The following is a 21,642-nucleotide window of genomic DNA, read 5'->3' on the forward strand; positions in this document are numbered from 1 at the left end:
AAAAAAAAAAAAAAAAAAAAAAAAAAAACAGACTCCTGTCCCCTTCCAGGCCTAGCAGTGTGAAGTACGGCAGCCCTTACTTCAGCCTGCTCAGAAAATGCTGAAAAATGCTGCTGGGGGAGAAAGAACAGGAAAAATGCCTCAGACCAAGAGCTAACAAGGCGGGCCAGCCTCTGAGTAGACGTGAGGCCCTGCGACTAAAATACAAACAAAAACACTTGGAAAGCTCTGAGGCAATTTAATACAAACATCCAGAAAGATGGGGAAAATGCTCTCTCCCCTTAACATGGAGCCCATTAGTAATAAAATGACGCATTGGAATCATCCCAGAGTTAGGCCATGCAATGCTGTCTAATCAGACTTGGCCTCAAACCAGCTCAAGTCCCTGATTTAGACCAGCAAGACATTGAGAGATTGCCTGCTCCCCTCCGGGCCAGCGATGTAGAAACCCTTTGAAAATGTTTGTCAATATGCCGGCTTCTCCTGAGTAGGTTCTTGGAACCAAAACCTTCCTCAGTCCTTGACTTGAGAATAGAATTCCAAGGGCCATGCTGGACAGAGCTATGCTGAGTAACCTCACCTTCCTACTGGCCTCTCCACTTCTGATTTTTCTAGAAAGGCTCCCAAAGCACCCATGGTGGAAGCAAGGAATCTTTTTAAAATGCCTCTCCCTAGGGTATTTCAAAGTCTTAAGTCTCTGTGATAATGACAGCTAGCATCTGTAGAGTACTTTCTACCCTTAGAGGTGTTGCCAGCCCCACAGCTGGTGAGGGAGCTGAGGCCTGTGGCTGGTCATATGTGGACAGTAAATTGCAGCGTGAGAATCACATTCAGTCTTGTGAGTCCCCTTAACTTTCACACGCACTCTGTATTCTGCCTACATGGGCCGCTGCCTATGGAGCCTTCCGGGCCTTCGCAAAAACCCCCTGCCTCCATTAAGATTTGCTTTCTGGGCCGGGGATTTAGCTCAGTGGTTTTGCTGCCTGCTGCACAACTGCAAAGTCCAGGGTTCAATCCCTGGTAAAGATTTGCTTTGCATCAAGCCTGGGGCCTCCCAGCGTCTTTGCAGAGGCCTCTCTCCAGACAGTCGCTGAGAACTTACTGCCTCACTTTTAGTTTTTGGGGGGTTTTTAAGTTTTGAAGCTACGCACGGTGGTACATGCCTGTAATCCCAGCACTTGGGAGTCTGAAGCAGGCCTGGACTTCACTGTAAGACTCTGTCTCAAAAAACCAAGGGGGTAGGGCTGAGGATTTAGGTCAGCAGTTCGGTGGCCTGCCTTGCAAGCACAAGGACCCGAGTTCAATCCTCGGTACCAAAAAAACCAAAACAAGGGGATTTAGAAGAGGTGTCTAGAAAAGTACAGGAGGAAAATTAAATCATCCCTAATTATAAACCTTAAGGTTTGTGTTTTGTTTTGAAGTACTGAGGATTGAACTCGGGGCCTTTGCACTTAGCTACATCCTCAGCTTCTTTTTTTGGAATCAGGATCGAACTTGGAACCTCATGCTTGTGAGGCAGGTGGTAGAACCACTGAGCTAAATCCCCGGCCCCCTTTTATTTGTGTGTGATACTGCCTTGCTAAGTCCCTAAATTACCAGGCTGGACTCTAACTCTCCATCCTCCTGCCTCAGCCTCCCGGAGTGCTGGGATTATAGGTGTGCACCATCATGACTGTGAGATAATCATTTTAAACAGTTTGACGTATTTCCTTCTTCTGCAGCGTAATTCTCAGATCCCTACTCATCCCAGAGATCCTCACCCTGCCACTCCTGACTCTTGAGTATTGGTGCTATTCATAGAAAAGCTCAGCTGAAGAACCACTAACAGAAACAATGACAGGACACCTTTGCCTTCTGGAACCTTCTCCCTTCACTCTCACGGGTGAGGACTTGCTCAGCAAAGGGACTGTCACAAGACTGTCCTGGCAACTTCTGGCCTTGGGACTTGGGAGCTAAATAGTGGAGAAATGTGCAGCATTGTTCCACCCTTTCCTCCCTGAACTTCTTACCCTACATTTAACAATTTTGCTCCAATCTGAACTTCCTAAGACACATCTCTCAAACTAACAGGAATGACAGGTATAGCCCTGGTCACTATGCAGATCACCCAGCCCTCTGGACTGGCACTGTCCAAAGCAATATAATTCGAGCTACATAGGCAATTTTAAATTTTGTAGTAGTCACATAAAAAAGGAATAAATGAAATTAATTTGAATAGCATTTTATTTGGCCATGTATCAAAATATCATATCATCAATAATAGTTCAACTACTATTGATATTTATTCTTTTTGCAGAGCTAAGCCTTTGAAATCTGGTGTGTATTTCACCCTGGCAGCACCTCAGTTTGGCCGGACCACAGGTCAGGCGCGAGGTGGCCACAGGCAGCCATGTAGGGCACTGCACTTCCAGACCAATTTTAGCTTCCTTTGGTGATGTGCAGCAGCCTTCCCCCGTCATCCCTACCCTCAGGGCATCCCCCAGCTGGTCTCACAGGACCAGGAGGGGTGGAGAAAGGGCTGTTTTGTACACTGATCTGATGCTGCCCTCCAGCCTACCAGTTGCCAAGAAGCCAAAGCTCAGGGCATCTCTGCAGATCTGCCCAAGCTGTGCATGGCGGCTTCTCAATCACAAGCTCAGAGGGCTTTCAGAGGAAGCAGGAGAAGCCAGCCCCCTCCTAAGTGTCCCCCAAAGGCTTCCCCCTGTGTGCATAAGAAAGCCCAGCTCCAACGTCCGTTGTCAATCTACTTATCGCCTCTAGGGACCTTGGCTAAAGGTCAGCTGCAGCCTCGGGCATCCAGCGTTTCCCTGCTGCCACGGCCTGGGGTGTGCTTCGACCTGGCTTCTTTGCCCTCACCTACTGTGCTTCTCCCAGTTCTCCCACCCTCTACAGCTCTTCTCTGAAGCCCACTTGTTTTATTTCGGAGCTCTGAGCTTAGCACCCGAGTTTCCAGGCAGATGCTCCCTCACAGATCTGTGCCCCCAGCCCTTGAAGCCTTAATGAATCCTGGTTGAAGGGTCCTTGTCCTCTAACATCTATAGCACATTTGTGAGCAATACTCAGGTTTGCAGTGCTGTGTTTCAGGACTTGCCCAAATATTGACTTTCCCCTTTTGCTGTAAATACCTGAAGAGGAAGAGTGAAAGTGTTAGATAGCAATAGTAAACAATGAGTAACTTCTTCCTGTGTGCTAGGCACTGGGCTAAGCACTTGACATTGAATTTTCACAACTACCCTAGGAATTGTTCTCATTTTATAGGTGAGAAAACAGAGGCAAAGAGTGGAGCTCACTGAGCGGCTTGGCCAGCTAAGAGAGGAGACAGGCTTCAGCGGGCTGAGGGGTCTGACCCTTGGGGCCTGCTCTCCACCACCAGCTTGCTGTGATGTTCATTCTGTAACGCGGCGCTGTAAATGTGATATAAATACACATCCAATTCTGTGACAACTACATGGGGTTTCCCACAGAGAACCAAAGTTGGGTTAGGCGCATAATAACGATTTAGGAGCTATCATAACAAGTAAGTAGGTATTTAAGAATCAAGCCCCAACCCCACACAATCCCCCTGAGACTGGACCTTCCTAACCAGCTCATTCCCCCAGGGTCATCCCAGGGCACCACCCCCGGCTGAGTGCCCACAGCCCACAGAGGAGGACACGCCATCGGAGATGCTGGGTGACAGGACCCGCAAATGTGGTATCAGGAAAATATTATCTCTCCACCAGTTAGATGTCTAATACGCCGAGCTCGTGTTCTTTAAAATCGAAGGATGAATTCTAGGAACAGCAGAGGTTAAGAGTAGGAAATGTTGGGCTGGGGATTTAGCTCAGTGGTGCCTGCCTCAAAAGCATAAGGTCCCAAGTTTGATCCCTGGTACCAAAAAGAAAGAGAGAGGGAGAGAGATGTTTATTGAGAGGATAGCTCCTGAGACACAGGAGGAATCCGGAATGGGTAGCCGAGGACCCCACTTTTTCAGGGGAAGTTTATAGAGCAAAAACTACATGGGTACAATGTGGGTTAAAGCTTTGAACAACCAGTAAAGTTCCAAGTAGAGTCACTTAGGTAATAGTGATCCAATGGGGAAGCAAGTCACGTAGCAAGTGTGCATGGAAAGAACAAAGATTTTTTCTAAGAAGTGATGGGTCCAGAGGTCTTGGTCACCCACCAGGGTGACTCATGTCTATCCAGACTTCATTAGGGCAGGTGTTGTCACTTATCTTGTCCTTTGGGGAAGTACGCAGGCCTGGTCATTTTGTCTTTATCTTGAAGCCTGGTCTGCCAACAGATGCTTCTCTGGCCATCTTGTACTATGTTTTTATCTTTTGCGCTGACTCTGTCGAGGGCCCAGCCCTGACTGAGTGCCTCTAATATTCCTGCCTAACTTAGCTGCCTAGAATAATGAGACAGTGGCTTTCTTCTGTCTCAGTGCCCAGTTGAGAACGTAGATCCAGACAGTGGAAGAAAAGTCCATCCCTTCAGGACACAGGTGAATTCTCCCTCATTTCTATCAACCTTATCTGCTTCCTCAGGGCACTTATCTCTAAACAGGCAATTTAATCCTCCCTTGCTGAATGAAAAAAAAAAAATCACATACCCATTCCCCAGGGAGCTGGGATAATAAGAAAGAGCAAAGTTTAGTGTTACTCTTTGATAAGAGTCTTGTTTGGACAAGATCACATAGAAAAGCCTGTCTGGTCCCCACACCCTTCTCTCTCCTTTCTTCTTCCCTGGCTTGTAAGATGGCGAGATTGTACAACACCTGTGCTGGCCTCTCACACGCTCTCCGCGGCCTGGGTTAGTCCCTCGCTCACCCTCCCTCTCTCCTCTGCCCAGAGAACAGCTTGGGCTAGGGGTGCTGACTGCCATCTCCTCTTGGGCACTTCCCCTTGGCGCTGGCTCATTGACATTTTGAAACTAGAGCAAAGTTCAATACTGTGTTTCGATTCAGAGACTGAAAAGTTGCTGGACCCTGATTGGAAGAAAGCAGACAACAGCCACCTAGGAGAAGTTCAGCCTTGTAGCGACAGGTTTCTCAGGGTGAGGCTCTGGCCACGTGGAAACCCCCAGACGTGGAAATAAGCAAAGAGGAAAGTCTACTCCAGGGTTTTGTGGTGGCTGAGTTTTTTATTTTGCCCCCCCCCCACCCGCTGAAGTTGTGCTTTTTGTTTTGCTGAAACTCTAGATGACAGGTAAACCCTGCTGGTTGAGGCGTGCTCGGCTCAGCTGCAAGGGCAGCTGTAGGGACAGAGTGTCCTCCTTCCTTCTCAAGCTGTCCCTTCAAGCCTTCCCTCTGAAGAGCAATCCCTAGGCAGCAAAGTGGGGATGATACCACTGAGGCCTGGTGGGGTGGTAAGCGGACCTCAGGGGCATGGGCTGAAGGGGGACCCCATTCCTTTTGATCTGCTGGATTCCCAGCCAGGCCCACAGACCTTTGCATGAAACCTCGGGCACATTCCACAGCAGCTGAAAGAGCTTCTGTCCCCACACAGGAAGAACAAACAACAAAGGAAACTGTATGTCTCCTTGCCGCCCACACAGCAGACTTGGAAAGAAACTTCCGCACAGGAGTCCAGCTTTCTCAGGATGGTGCAGCCCCAGAGGTGGTGAAACTCAGCCTGGGAGGGGCATGGTGCTGCCACACACACAGCACACACAATCACACACACACACAAACTGCCAGTGTGCGGGCCCCGGAAGGCAGCTGGCCAGGCCTTCCAGGGGCCATGGCTTTTTGGGGCTGCTTGGCACCAGCCACACCACGCCTGTCTTTCCCAGACTCACAGCCTGGACCCATGAAGAAGGTTAGGTGGTGTCGGACAAGATCTGCTTTCAAGTCTGTTTCAGGGCCCTTCGCACACAGGGCTCATGGACTGTGGGGAGGGCTGAATGTCCAGGCTGCCCACGGGGGACAAATTCCCCAGAAGAAATCATTCCGGTCAGGGAGGCTGGAGCTCCTTGTGCTCCTTTCTCCCCGACCATCTTCCATGTTCTCCTGTAATTGCTGTGATAGGATATGGATACTTGGGAGGACTTTAAAATCTGTCAGAAGAAAAAGGTAAAATAAATAAATAATTGTGCATTGTTTCATTGGACTCTATGGAGACAACAACCCGAGCCATTTCCCTGGCAGATTCGGCCACCAGAGTGCTCAGGGCACATCCTCACAGTTGTCTGACCCGGCATCTGTGTTTGGGTTTCGTGTCTAGTATCCAGTTTAAATATCGTAGGTGAGTCAGGAGTGGTGGTGCATGCCTGTGATCCTAGCACTTGTGAGGCTGAGGCAGGAGGGTGGAAAATCTGAGATTCGCCTGGGCCACATATCGAGTACAGAGCCAGCCTGGACTACATAATGAGACCCTGTCTCAAAAAAAAAAAAAAAAAAAAAAAAAAAAACTACAAATATATATATATGCATGCAATCTTTGTGCTGTGAGAAGAAAAAAAAACCAATTTTGTGGAGCTGAGAGAGTTGAGAAATCTAAGTATCATTCCTGGTTCTGCCTGACTGACCAGTTCCAGGTTGAGCAAGATGTCCCCTCACTAGGCCTCCTTTTCCCTGTTTGTGTTACCTGTCCTTGTCTCCTAAACTTACCTGTTACAGAATCACCTGGGGTGCTGACTAAATAAGCAGAGAGCCAGGGCCCTTCCCTGCGATTGAGGAGGGGGGCTGCAGTCCTTCTCCTTTCTGCACCCTGGTACTGGAGATCAAACCAAGGCCTTCACACTGAGCTACATCCCCTGGGCTTCTTCAATTTTTGTTTTTAAATCTTGAGACAGTATCTTTCTAAGTCACAAATTGCCTAGGCTGGGCTTGAACTTTGGATCCTCCTGCCTCAGCCTCCCAGAGGGCTAGGATTGCAGATGTGCATCTTGGCTGAAGGCAACCTTTAAATCAACCAGTCGGGTGGTTTCTTATCACCCTAAGGCCAGAAGGTCGCTAAGGTCTTAGGCTACGCTATGGTCTGTGACTTACCTACACAATCTTCTAGAAAGAAGTTACAGTTCAGTATTGAGTGGGGCAATGTATGTTGCATTTACTGAATTATAGACACTTGGGGGGTGCGCTTGACATTGCCCCCAAGTGCTCCCTTCTCGTGTGGCTCTCTGCTGACTTTTACCAGAGTCCGGCACTGCCCACTCCTGCCCACTGAGGTTCAGCTGCTTTGGGAGCACAGCAAATATTTCCTCAGACACCTTTATGACTCGCTGCTCAGCACCCTCCCTTGGGTGCAGATTCCAGTGTCACCTTATCAGCAAAGCCTTCCTCCCTCCAGCCTTCGTTATTTTCCTCCTCCTCTTCACTTCTGCTTTTCACTTTAGCACTCATCACTACCGAGCCTGCTGAATATTTTATTTTTCTACCTTGCTTGTCTGTCCCTCCACTAGGACATAAGCTCCTCAAGGACAAAGATGTTTTTCCGCTTGGTCTCCACTAATAACCCCAGTGTCTGGGCTGGAACATAATAGGTACTCAATAAATATTTGTGAACTCAATGAATAAAATGCTTGTTGGACAAAGAAATAAACTTCAGGACAGGTGCTCATGTCTAACCTGTGGGAGGTGCCCCTCTAACCCCAAGCCAGGCCTCTCCTTTCAACAACTGTGCTCCTCCCTTCTTTACTCTTGAATACTCTGATTTCCACTTGTAACCCACTCCTGGGGGCCTGATACCAACTGCGTCCTTTGACCCCAGCTGCTCCCTTGCCTCCCTTCTCTCTCTCCCCACCAGGATCAATCAGGCAAAAATGCCATTTGCTCCACTACACGTTAATCCAACTCCCAAGCACACTCCTGAAACTTCTTCTAAAAAAACAAAAGTTGATTACTAAACAGAGGGGAGGCCTGGGAGTGCAGCTCAATGGCAGAACGCGTACTTAACACACACGAGCTGGGCCTGGTGGTGCAAGCCTGTAATCGCAGTGCTCAGGAGGCTGAGGCAGGAGGATCGCTGTGAGTTCAAGACCAGCCTGGGCTACATAGTGAGTTCCAGGTCAGTCTCAGCTACATAGTGAGACCCTGTCTCAAAAAACAAACAAACAAAACCACACACATGAGGTCCTGGGTTCAATCCTTGGCGCAGTAAATTAAGTTGAATTAAATTAAAGGAGAAATAAATAAATAATTAATTAAAGGTGGGGAAACAGCAGCTGGGTCCCTTCTCTCACTTAGATGAAACAGGTAGAATCACAGAACCATGATGCCGCTGAGATTAAACAGAGGCCTTTGATTTGGGTTTTTTACATCGGAACCCAGAGGAACTAGTTTAGAGACCTTGGCACTGCTGCCATAATTGGGCCGTGTTTTATTAGAAGTGAGCATTTCTAGGGGAAGGGTGGTTATATGAGCTTACTGCAAGAGTTTAGAAAAAACAAGCAGACAAAAAGGACAGTCACAGTCAGCACACGGAACGCTCAGCAGTGCCAGGTGGACTCTAAGTGTCTTCGCATGTATCAGCTTATTTAATCTCACCACAAACTGTAGAAGCCAAAATTTGCCCCAATCCTAAAGTCAATAAATAGTTCACATACCATGCTTGGGCAAAGCAAATATCAAGACGCTATACCTAAGATAAACCAAAAATAGCAGGCTCAACTCTCACTGGTTGTGATAGTCCAGAAAATAAAAATAAAGCTTTGGCTAGTTCCTGGGAATCTGGACTCCTGAACAGAATTTTATCCCTGATTTTTGCTATGCTGATGTCTAAAGGTGTTGTGGCCCTTGTGGGTGTAATAATCACATGAGAAAGTTGCTGGGTTTCCATAATGAGCAGACTAATACAAACTTGGCAGCTATGTTAGTTTTTTCTGGCTGCAGTAACAAATAATCACAAACTTGGAGACTTGAAACAACAGAGGCGTATATTATCTCATAGCTCTGAAGACCAGAAGACAAGAATCGAGAGATTGTGTGACCCTGCTCCACTGAAGGGTGAAGGAGAGAACCCTTGCATCTTCCAGCTTCTGTGATCCCTTTGGCTTGGGGCTGCATCGTGTGCCAGTTTCTGTTTCTACCTTCATGTGGTCCTCCCTTGTTCTCTTCTATCTCTCAATAGACACCTGTCATTCCAACACAGTAATCCAGGGTAAACTCATCTCGAGATCCTGAATTATGGGTATGAAAACCCTTTTTCCAAGTCAGGTCACATTCATTTTCCAGGGATTAGGAATAAGAGTTTTGCAGGATCCAAGAGACAAGAGAGACCAATGGGAAACAGGAGGACTTTATTTTAGGTGAACACCAGTTTAACAGACTGATGTCCAAGGGAAGAGCCTTGAACAAAGAAAAGCTCCAGATTTTATACAGTTTGTCAAAGGGGAGTTGTCTCTTTAGTGATGCGGCAAGCAAGCTTATAGAAACAGGACAAGGGCAGACAATTTTGAAACAGTCTGGAAAGAAGACAGAGCCTTATGAATATATAAGAACAGAGTGTCATAAACTTTGCTTACAGGACATATTTGTCAATTTTATCTGTACCAGAACAAGGAATTACAGCTACAGGGGAGAGGAAGGGATGATCGGGGTGAGGGGGATCTGCCTGAGGTTGGAAATAACTTGTTTTTCTTTAAGTCTTGCTTCAAGGGCATGAGCATATCTTTTGAGGGCCACCATTCAACCCGTGACAGTAGTCTTGGTAATTCTGCAGGTTTTATCAGTTTTCGATGCTATTACTATGCTTGTGTAACTGGAGACTCAGTCCTGAAGTCTGACTCTCTTGTACTTTTTTTTTTTTTTTTGGTGGGGATACCAGGGTTTGAAACTCAGGACCTTGCTCTTGAGAGGCAGGCAGCAGAACCACTGAGCTAAATCCCCAGCCCCTCTTGTACTCTTCACAAGTAATTTTTTTCTTTTCTGAAAGCTTCTAGTTCAGCATTTATTTGACCAGCCTGTGATATGGGCTGGTGCTATTATTATCCCTTGGAGACCAGGAGACTGTGGCAGAGGGGCTGATTATATGTGAATCACATGAGTCACCAGGCAGTCTACCCAGAAGCACTGGCACCCATAGCTTAGCCACTTAAAAGATAAACAGCATTAGCATGTTGATTTTGTTTTTTGTTACCTGGCGTTGAACTTGGGACCTCGCACTTGTGAAGCAGGCAGCAGAACCACTGAGCTAAATCCCAGCCCAGCATGTTGATCTTTTTGACCCACCATACTGGAGACTGAACCCAGGGCCTTTGCACTGAGCTGCATTTGTCTTTTTTGTTTTGTTTTGTTTTTTAACTCTGAAACATGTTCTCCCTAAATTGCTCTAGTGGGGGTCAAACTTTTGATCCTCTTGCTTCATCCTCCCAGAGTGCTGAGATTAAAGGTGGACAAACCATGCCCAGCTCATACTGATGTTTGAATTTCCAGTCTTTTTCCTTTACAAATGTTCATTTGTGTTACTTTACAGACTAAGAATCAACCTGTTCCCATTGTATGACGTATTCTTCAATTTTGTTTCAGTGGCTGTGATCCTCTATTCATAACTTAGTGTGGGTCCTCCCCACAGCTTCCCACCAGCACACTCACACATGGCCCTTTCTGAGTGCACAGTGCTTGTGTGCAAGAGGAGAGGTACCCAGTCCAGGGTTCCTGTCCCCTGGGGTTGCCTGGCCACCCACGAAGACCATCGGGGGAGCTCTGCTGCTCTGTGCCGCAGCCCAGAGACCTCCCAACCTTGGGAGCAGGACCTGGCATCAACAGTTTAAAACCATTAGAAGCTTCTGGGTGATCCCAGGGGCCAGGGCAGCCTGAGACCTCAGGACCCGGTGACACAATTCTCACCAGATGTGCTCTCCACCTGCCCTGTCCACGGCCCATTCCAGTCTCCTGTGCCCAGAGGCCAGCTGTTCCGTGGTCATCCCTGGATGGTGGATGAACCCTGGGTCCTGCACCGTGACCTTAGGGCTTTTTGCCCACACCCTGGCTGTTCTTCCCACTCTTTTGTCTGGGCCTTTAGGAGAGGAAAAGGGAGAGAATGGCTAGCCTTGAAATTGGACGGCATGGGCTCTGGTCCTCTGCTGGTGCTTGTGGGGAGCTTCTGGGGCCATATGGAAATCTCACATAGGGCGAGGCACAGGCTCGGAAGACTGGGAATATCCCCAGACAGTCAGCACCATCGGGACGAGCTCTTCATAGCTGATGTAACCGCTGCTGTCCTCATGCCCTGCCCCCTGCGCCTCCACTTCTCCCGTCGTCTTCTCCCCAGTGTGACTAGGACACGACCGACGTTAGCACCCACGACGGTACCATCCCCTTCCTTGCCAAACACCCAGAGGCCTTCGACATAATTCTCATAGGTTCCCTGGTCCTTGTTCTTGGCCATGGTCTGCAGCATGGGCAGAAAGTGCTCCAAGTCCAGGACCTTCACATCCATCTCATCACTCTTGGGGATCCCCAGGACCTTGAGCACCTCGGTGTTGGTGGGGTTCTGGCCCAGGGCCCTCGTCACGTCCCCACGCTGGCTGTGCAGGATCTTGCCGTCACCTGTTCTGTCAAACAGCTGGAAGGCCTCCTGGAATTCTGCTGTCCGATCCTCGGTGAAGTCACACTGCTCCGAGAAGAAGGGAGTGGCCAGCAACTGAAGTCCAGTCCTTCCAGCTTCTATCCCAGTCCTACAAACTCCTGTTTCGGGCTTGGGGAGTCGCTTTTCAGCACCACAGGGCCCTAGACTTTGCAACACACCTACCACCTTTCGGCCCTCGGGTTCCCCTTGCCCCCCCACCCATCCCTCTCACCCCCTACCCATGACTCCCCTCCTCACCCCCAAACCCCTTATCTGCCAGGCGCGGTGCCCACCATCTTGATTCTTGAGCAAGTTCCGAAAGGAACTCATCTTTAATGAAATCTAACAGGCAAAGAAAGCACTGGTCCCTACCTCCCCGCGAACAGCGGGGAGAGCCACGAACCGGAAGCTGGAGGAGCAGAAAGGAGGCCCAAGAGCTGCCCGCTGCTGAAACGCCCTCCCACGCAAGGCTGGGTCCGCACATCGTACCACCCAGTTGCGTAGGGCTGAGAGCTGCTTCACCAGCCCAGCTGCAAAACAAAAATGAAAACGAACCAGAACGCTTGCAGCTGCAGGCCTTAAGGGTGACAGGAGCCGTCTGAGCGCTGCTGAAGCTGGTGCTTCTGTCCCCACTCTGCCCCCACCTCACTCTTTGTGCCACCTGACTCTCCTTCCTGCCCATCACCATTCCAACTCCCCGCTCCAGCCGCCCTGATCTGGGGGAAGACCATGCACTGAATCAGATGAATCAGGATTTGGTTCCCAGCTCTGCGAATCTGGGCCAAACTCCCTTCGAGCCTTACCTTCCTGTCTAGCAAATGGGGACGGAGATACATAGCTGATACAATGACAGAGCTGGTAGAGGTGCTGTGGTAGTTACTGAAATTAAACAAAAATATAGGCTCTGCTACCTGCCTACCAAGTGCAAGGACCCGAGTTCAATCCCCCGTACCAAAACAAACAAACACACACACAGAGTACTGTGTGTACACAGGCACAGAGAAGTATGCTATAAATGCAGTTTCCACTAGTTTCTCTTTGGAAAGGTCCTACTTTCAAATAAGTCTCAGTCCTAGTACAAATTTGAGCCATATCTCCCTTTTCTCATGTATCTGAGTGGGGGTACGTTTTATTAAATAAACTTTTAATATGATAAGAGGTTGGAGGTAAATCTATAACTGAACACAGGACTGCTTTTTAAAATAAAATATTCTGTCGCTCTCTCTCTCTCTCTCTCTCTCTCTCTCTGCTGGAGACTGAGGCCAGGCCCTCATGTATACTAGGTAAATCCTCTACCACTGAGCTACACACTCAGCCCTTTTTACTTGATCTGAGACAGAGTCTCACTAAGTTGCCCAGGTTGGCCTTGAACTTGTGATCCTCCTGCCTCAGCCTCCCAAATGCTGGGATTACAGGTGTGTGCCACTGTGCCTAGTTTTATGTGTTTTGTACAAATTTAATTTTTGCCGGGCATGGTAGCACATCCTTAAAATCCCAGCATTCTCTGAGGCTGAGACAGGAGAATCGCCATGAGTTCAAGACCAGCCTAGACTACACAGCAAGACCTTGTGTCTCAAAAATTTTAAAAATATAATTTTCACAACCCTCTAAAATAGACTCTATATAATCATGAACAGGTGATTAAACAAAGTCTGAGTCACTTAGCCAAGACACTTAGCCAAAAAGAAGCAGAGTGGGACCTAGACTGCTAGGGTTTACTCCCTGTTAAGGAACTTTCAGAGAGCAGCAAAGGTATCTGGAAGCTGGAAATCTCTTTGCAGGCCCCAAAGTCTCAAGCTTGCAGCAGCCTCTTTTTCAGAACCCCCTGCCTGCAAGGCCAATACCCCCCATACCCACCCTCGCCTGCCCCCAAGCTTCAGGTGCCAGCAGTTTCTCCTCTCTCCTGGTGGCAGCAGTGTATTTACTTGCTGTGGGGGCTACTTCAGGACATGAACTGGGCCTGGACCTCGAGGCCACCAAACAAGAGCTCTAGGTCTCACCCGAGAACTGTTTGGGGAGTGGCCTTGAGTGGGTCCCTCGAGTCTCCATCTTTTTCGTGTGCATATTGGGGATTGAACCCAGGGCCTTCACACTGAGCTGCATCCTCAGCCTTTTGATTTGTTATTTTGAAACAGGGTCTCGCTAAGCCAATGAGTTGCCCAGGCTGGGCCGGAATTTGAGATCCTCGGGCCTCAGCCTCAAAGAGTGCTGGGATTGCAGGCCTGTGCCGCCACACTCAGCTGAGAGCCCAGCTCTTACAGGAATAATAGCAATGCCTTTTCCTATAGTTCTGAGGGAGATAAAGTACACAAGGCCTCCCTGATAGTCTGAATGTCATAATGTAGAATGTGTTACTTAGCTAAGTGCAAAGATAACATGCACTTAACATGCTCAGAGTGCTTAAAGAACATCTGATGGCTTTACATTTTGAGAACATGCACAGGGAGGCCAACCAGTATGCAAGGTGCTTTAGTCATGGGCCAGGAATAGGCAAATGCATACGATTAGAGAATTTACCTGATATGCAAACCCAGAGCAAGCAGGCTTTAGTGTGTCAGTGGATGGGGGAGCTGGAAGTGGAGGGTGACAGAGACAAGGCTGGAGCCAAGCCAGTGCAGGCAGAGGGGGTCTTATCTGACTCTTCCTGGAGAGGCTGAGTTCTAGATCCTAGTCATCTGGTTTGCAGAGTTTCTGGGACTGGGGAGACACCTCATAGGGTTTGCATACAGGTCATTTACATCTCTTTGGATGCCAGAAGAAGCTAAGGACTAGGAGAAGACAGATGGCCAAGGCTGCTCCGGCTCGGCTCGAACCGCAGGAGTAGGCCCTCCCAATCCCTATGTCTGAGCACAGCTGCCACCAGACCAGAGCCCTCAGACTCAGGCTTCCTGGTCTCATGCCTGTGGCTTGAAACAGCCGTGCTGCACCAGGAAGGAGAAAGCACCTCACAGTCTTCTGTTGGGCTGCAACAGGCTCCCAACATGATGCTGTCTCTGTTTCAGATGACAGTGGCCTGAGGTGACCTGCCATGCCTGCTGCCCCTCACAGCTGACCAGTTAATATTCCTAGAGATGCCACGGAAGACACAGGGCTGTGTTGGATCAAGGGGGGCACCCAGAAGATCATAGGCATGTCTCTGCCCTCAAGGAATTTAACATCTAGGAGCTTAGGAGGTGCTTGGTGAGCACAGGAAAGACGACTCAGGAAGTGCCTTCCTCTGCATGCCCCAAGCAATACAGGTGCCCCTGCCGCTTGTTGGGACTGCACCTTGTGGAGAGTGACTGCCTTTGCAGGTGGTACTGGACTCTCCAGGGACTGAGGAAAGAAAGCTGAGGGTCATAGCTAGGAGCCCTCACTGCAGGCCAGCATATGTGCCAGGAGCCACCACTCAGATCCAAAGGCTGGGCTCTGGGCACTGGGGCTGGGAGGTGTCTGCTAGTAGTGGGGACACAGAGAGGCAACCAGGAGAGTCCAGCTCAGAGCTGCCCCACCAGTCCAAAGCCCTCATGACCCACCACTCCAGGTGGCCCCGTGGCTTCCTGGTGCCACACAAGCTAAGGAGAGGTGTTTCCCCTAGAAGCCACAGGGGCCATTGAAGAAGAGCAGTGACAGCCATCGGTGTGTCAGCTCCTTGCAGCTGGGAGGGCTGGGCTGGGACACAGGATGAGACAGAAGAGGAGCAGGACTGCTGACCTCCTCGCTCCCCAAGCAAACAGAATACTGGCCTCTGACCTCAACACTGGCAGTTTGATATTCATCTTTAAATTTTAGACCCAAGACAGTGGCCCTTGTTTTAATATGGACAATCAAATACTGGATACAGCAGGGTGTGGTGGTACACACCTATAATCCCATCTACATGGGGAGGCTGAGGCAAGGAGATTTTAAATTCAAGGCCAGCCTGTGCAATTTAGTGAGACTGTCTCAAAAGTTTGTATGAACTGGGCATGGTGGAGCACACCTGTATTCCCAGCACTTGGGAAGCCCAGGCAGCAGGATTGTGGTGAGTTTGAGGCCAGCCTGGGCTTCTTTCATAGTGAGTTCAGGGCCAGCCTGAGCTGTAAATGGAACCTTGTCTAAAAGTTCTCTGTGTGAGACTAACTTGTTTCACTTTAATGACTACACAGTGTCCATAGTATGCCCTATAATTTACTTTCCACTTCTCTATTGTTGGGTATTTTAATTGTATTTTCGTTATCTTATTAGAACATGCTTGAGATATATAATAAACACATCCACCATAGGGAATCGGTACATGTTCACATAGTATCTTCATTCTTTTCACCTCCCCTACTCCTCCCAGCCCTCCCACCTCCCTCCACTCCCAGATCTCCTTCTCATCTCCACAAGGTCAAAATAAAAAATTTTAACCCGCTGGGGCTGTTGCCCAGTGGCACAGTTTCCCTAACATCTGAGAGGCCCCGGGTTCGAGCCCCACACCGAAGGGAGTTGGAAAGTGGGATATGTTGACTCAGGTGAGGCAGGGAGGCTGCGTTGCTGCGGGACAAGCTCCAAAAGATCTGCCTCGGAGAGGCCCAGTGAGCCAGGAGAAGCCGGGGGTCAGGCTGACCTGAGTCTGGATTGGGGCTGAGCCATTTACTAGGCATGAAACACCGGGAACTTCAATCTCTCGATCCTCTTTACTTCGCCTTTAAAAGATCTCTTAAAAATAACCATCTCTTGCGCGATTGTGGATCAAAGTGTGTATTCAAGCGGACTCCCGCATTTGGCACGCAATAAACCCTACCTACGTTCTCTTCCTTGTGGAGCAACACTGCCCCTCAGTGGTCAAACGGGAAAGACAGGTGCGTAGTGCTCTCCCTGGCACGCTCCCCCCCACGGAGGTGGGGGCATATAGAACAGATAGTCTACAGAGCCGAATATAGAGCATTCAGCTCTGGTCAGTAGGTAAAGACTCCTTAGTCCTCAGTACCAGAGAACTATAAGCCCAGTCTGAACCTTGCGCTGGGAAGAGCACAACCTCAAGTAGCCCAGGATCGGCTCTTTAGAGGTGGCTGTGCCCTCTTGTCCCCATCCTCCACCGATAAGAACAGTGTTAGAGTGAAAAGCAGAGAGACGGCCAGGGTACCAGGCAGCCCTTGGCAAAGGGAAGGCACTCAACAAACACAGCGTGCGCCCGCTAGGCCTCTGACACTGTGCTGGGCTACAGATACGAGAGCCAGCAAAAATACAGCTGTCTACGCCAGGATTGGTGGTACACACCTGTAAACCGAGCACTCTTTGGGGCTGAGGCAGGAGGATTGCAAGTTTGAGATCTGCATGGGCAACTTAGTGACTTAGGGAGACCCTGCCTCAAAATAAAAAATTGAAAAAGGGCTGGGATGTAGCACAGTTCAATCCCCAGTACTGGGGCAGAGGCAATCGCCTGGATATAGAATTGCAGATTGTAACAAAGATCTGAAGGAAAGGCTCCAGGTCTGACCCTACCCAGGGCAGGACAAGGCTGCTCCCGTGGGCCTCAGGAGGGAGCATCTACTGCCCCAGGTGCTGGGCCGGGAACCTATGCACAGGGCAGTTCTGAGTGCCCACTGCTTTGGGATGTGGGCAGATGTGGCTCTGAGCTGTCCACTCCTCCAGGTGGCAGGAGGAGTCAGGGAACTCCCAGAAGAACAGGTAGGTGTTCCAAGAAGCAGAAACACCGGTTCAAAGGTCCTGAGGAGGTGTCTTTGAGTAAGCGCATGAACTCTATTCTTTCCTCCTCGCCCCCCAGTAGCATCCTATCAAGCTGGTGTCAAGTTTCCTTCCTCCCTTGATTCCACAGGAAAATCCTGCTAAATAAAAACTGACGTTACAAACCACGCTCTTACTTGCAGACTGCAAAAATTCCCTGCCAGCCCTAGGTGACCATCCCTGTGCTAGGGCAGCCTGAGGCTCCATGAGAAAACACTGTGGCCTCAAGGGCTTTCCATCCCGCCCTGAACCCTCGCAGCCGCACCAGGACTGCAGCCTGGTCCGTGACGTCACATTGTTCCCTCTTGCGGTCTCTGAACATCCGGGTCCTGGCTCAAGAACCAATATGGTGGCCGCCAGCTCATCCCGCGAATAGTTTGAGATCCATCAAAAAAAGACTGCTGAGGCCGGGGATTTAGCTCAGTGATTCCGCCGCCTGCCTCGAAAGCGTAAGTGTGTGAGTTCGATCCCCGGAACAAACAATTGAATTGGATTTGGAACCTGGTCCTGCCAATGTGTGTCATCAGGCAAGGTTCTCAGCTTCCCTGAGCCCCCCAGTGGAGTTGGTGTTGGTGTGGATCCAATGGGGGGCGGGGAGGGCTGGGCATGGCTCAGTGGTAGAGCGCTTGCCTAGCGTCTGCGAGGCCCTGGGTCTCAGCATTCCCAGCACCACCACAGAAAAGGGGGGGGGGAGACATCGCTATGGTCCCCAGATGGGGGGGGTCCTTAAACAGGTGCCACCCGTAAGGAGATTTTACCAGCCCCTCGCGATGAGGAAAATAACGGCTATGGAGAAAGGTTTTTCCCAAGAGAGGTCTCCCAGTTTACAGCACTGACCTGTGATAGCATGTCCTTCTAGGGATATATTTGCACTGAAATTACACCGACTTTGTGAAATGATGGTAATGTTCAAAGTCTCTTAAAAAAAAAAAAATTGAAAGTGTGGCTGGGCATAGTGGCGCACGCCTGTAACCCTGATCCTCCCTCACTCAGGGGCTGAGGCAGGAGGATTTACTGTGAGTTCAAGGCCAGCCTGGACTACACAGCAAGACTCTGTTTCCAAAAACCCCCAAATAAATAAATAAATAATACTTTTACTTGACAAGTATCCAATCTGAGAGGAACTCACTGGTCCTACAAAGCAGGAAGCCTCTGCCAGCCAATATGCCGTTTGCCATTGCCACCCTTGCCCTTGCTAGAATGTGTGTCCTTATGGGGGTTCTGAGGTCAGGGCCAGACGCTTTGATCCTGTCTTTTAACAGCCCACCTCTGCAGTCCCAGCTACTCAGCAGGGTGAGACGGGAGGATCACTTGAGCTCAGGAGTTCGAGGTCTGCCTGGGCAACATACTGAGACTCTGTCTCTGGGGAAAAAAAAAAACAAAAAAACAAACAAACAAACTAGGGAAAAAGGAAAAGCACGGGTGCTGGGACCAGGCTGGGAGGGCTTAAGCACCAGTGTCACACTTCCTAGCTCTGTGTGTGGTCTTGAACAGGTGGCCTTGGCCTCCGAGCTGATGGCACATGCCCAGGGGTGGTGGTCAGGTGCAGGGCGCGGAGCAGGGTGTGGGTACGGCGGTACTCAGTGGGTGTTAGCAGTGGGTGTCTTACGTTCCCATCAGCCTAGGCTCACCAGGTCACAGCTGCCTGTGCCGAGTCAGTAGCCACTGCACCCTGTGCTTCTCCTGTCCAGATCTGCCAGGGCCAGGAAACCATTGGCATCTCTGCTAGAAGGGAAATGTATAGGTCTGTTCTAAGGAGCAGGAAGAAGAGGAGGTGTGTGTGTGTGTGTGTGTGTGTGTGTGTGTGTGTCACAGGGGACTGAGCCCAGCCTTTCCACTGAGCAACATTCCCACCCTTTTTTTTTTTTTTTTTTTGGTGGGGGGGACCTCACACTTTCGAGGTAGGCAGTGGATCCACTGAGCTAAATCTCCGGCCCCCTACCCCTTTTTATTTTTTGAGACAGAATCTCCCTAAATTACTAAGGTGGCCAGGCAGAACTTGAATTTGAAATCCTCCTGCCTCAGCCTCCTGGGAGTATACAGGTATGGTACTAAGCCTGTCTAAAAAGGAGGTTTTCTGTTTGTTTGTTGGTTGGTTGGTTGGTACAGGGGATCAAACTTGGGTCCTTGTGCTTGTGAGGAAGGTGGTGGCACCACTGAGCTAAATCCCTGGCTCTAAAAAGGAATTTCAATTGCACTTTTCTCTTCATCTAAAAATCTGCCCTTTGACTGGCAAATGAGGAATTGCTTCCGGGTTCTCAGCCACCACCTGCCATTGCAAAGCCAGGAAAACAGTGGACCTCATCGAGAAGCACCTCCTGGGCAGAGCCGGGTGTTTCCAGAGGCAATTTCTCTAGTTCAACATTCTTTTCTCAGGACACACCTCACAAGCCCATCTGATCATGTCAGCTGTGTGTGTTCTCAGCTATTCCTTAGCAGGACCTTGTCCCTCTGTGATGACAGAATGGCAGGGCACTGGAAGGTTCCAAAAAGAAATAACTCACAGCTTGGCTCGTGGGGTGGGCCATTCTGAGGTAAGATAGATAAAGAAAGGCGAGGGGGAGAAAGGAAAGGAAGGAAGGAAGAGGAAGGAGACAAGGAAAACTAGTTTTAAAATTGTACTTTCTTAAATTTTTAAATTTCTTAAATTTTTCTTAAAAAAAAAAAAACAAGGGCTGGAGATTTAGCTCAGTGGTGCCACCACCTGCCTCGAAAGCTCAGGCACCCGAGTTCCATCCCTGATACAAAAAACAAAAGCAAAAAACTGTAGCTTTGGGACACAAAAGTTATTCAAGCTTTTTTTACCTTTCAGGGGAAAAAAATAGGAAAAAATTCCTAAGAGTCTGAAAGACAATCAGCCAGTACACTGGGCTCTGGGCCTGAGCCTTTCACTAGTAAATCACATTCCCTCTAACCAACCCCACCCTTAGGAGAGGACAGCAGATCTCAGCCTCAAACACGGTGAACTATTTACACTCTAGCATGGTCCACCGGAAGGGCAAACCTAACAGGCAGCAGAAAGCACATCCTAGATAATTCACCGTAGGGAACCACGTCATCTCAGCTTGTGGCGACAAGGGCCTCGTTCCCTCTACCCTGTTTCCTTGAATGCGTTCTTGTAAAATTCTGCCTAATAAATCTCTTTATGGGGCATGGAGTTTAGCTCAGGGGTGCCATGCTTGCCTCACAAGTGCAAGGTCCTGAGTTTGATCCCTCGTACCAGGAAAAAAAAAAAAAAATCTCTTTATACCTCACCTCTTACTGGTGGGTCCTGAAAATTCTTTTTCTGTAATAAAGTTCAGGCAACCTGCAACCTGCCCTGGGGGTGGGGTGAGTGAAGTTTCCCTGTCTCCACTTCAGGGGACCTCCTCAGACCCTGTCCAGTGACAAACCACCCAGAATTTAGCACAAGGAGACATAACGCAGAGTCCAAGACTTCTGAAACAAGCTGAGAATGCCAGCTAGTTCCTAGCTCCATACTCCTGAGGGGCAGCAGCTGATACTCTCTTGTTATACATGGCCAGGGGGGACATATTTTGCTTTGGCCTGTAGTTTTGGGGTGTCTGCCTAATTTTTTTTTTTTTTTTTTTTTTGAGACAGGGTCTCACTAGTGAGACTGACCTGGAACTCACCATGTAGTCCAGGCTGGTCTCAAATTCACAGCGATCCTCCTGCCTCAGCCTCCCAAGTGCTAGGATTATAGGTGTGTGCCACCACACCCAGCTCTGCCTAATTTTTTTTATCTTTATTAAATTTATTGGTACATATTAGGTATACAACACAGTTACATTCATCACTGGGATCTTGTAAGCAAAGACATTTCTCTTTCTTCCTTCCTCCTTTCCTCTGTGCCCTCCCCACTTCTTCTTGTGCTACTGGGGATTGAACCCAGCTTTCACATAGAGCTACATCTCCAGCTCTTTTTAAAATTTGTTATTTAGAGACAGGGTTTCACTAAGTGGCCCCAGACTGAGCTTAAACTTTCAATCCTCCTACTTCAGTTTCCCAGACTGCTGGAATTGCAGACGTGTGCCACTGTTGGGCAGGTAGTTTGACAGTAGTGGCCCTGAGGGACAAGAGTGGTGCTGGCCAAAATAGCATGTTTTGCCTGTTATAGTTAAGAAGCTTCAAAGTATAATGCATTTATAACTATTTGTTAGGTCTCGAACCTAAAGCAATCCCACAGAACACAATGACATTTTAAGGTTATACAACGTGCGTGCTCCTTCCGGCCAAGGCACACAGCATTCCTGAGTGCCACAGACTCAGGTATCAGAAATAGGAGCGTTCCCCCCCACCTTGTAACTTTAATTCTTTAACTGAAGAATTGCTATTCTTTTTTTTTTTTTTTTTTTTGTAGGGGATCGAACTTGGGTCCTTGTGCTTGTGCTTGCAAGGCTGGTGATGGAACCACTGAGCTAAATCCGGCCCCCTTGCTATTCTTTTTGTTTGTTTGTTTTGT

The 21,642-nt window shown here is 49.1% G+C and overlaps 1 protein-coding gene across 1 annotated transcript; it reads right to left on the reverse strand.

Moving 5' to 3' along the window:
• Positions 1–10,939: 10,939 nt before the first annotated feature.
• Positions 10,940–13,553, reverse strand: LOC104856469 (myosin light polypeptide 6-like). The gene is given in 4 exon segments (XM_010615899.1): positions 10,940–11,192; positions 11,195–11,675; positions 11,862–12,019; positions 13,490–13,553. Coding segments are annotated over 4 exon segments (852 nt in total). The 3' UTR covers positions 10,940–11,043.
• Positions 13,554–21,642: the final 8,089 nt, after the last annotated feature.

The sequence above is a fragment of the Fukomys damarensis genome, unplaced genomic scaffold (assembly GCF_012274545.1).
Source record: "Fukomys damarensis isolate Sample0158 unplaced genomic scaffold, DMR_v1.0_HiC HiC_scaffold_2, whole genome shotgun sequence".
Taxonomy (NCBI): domain Eukaryota; kingdom Metazoa; phylum Chordata; class Mammalia; order Rodentia; family Bathyergidae; genus Fukomys; species Fukomys damarensis.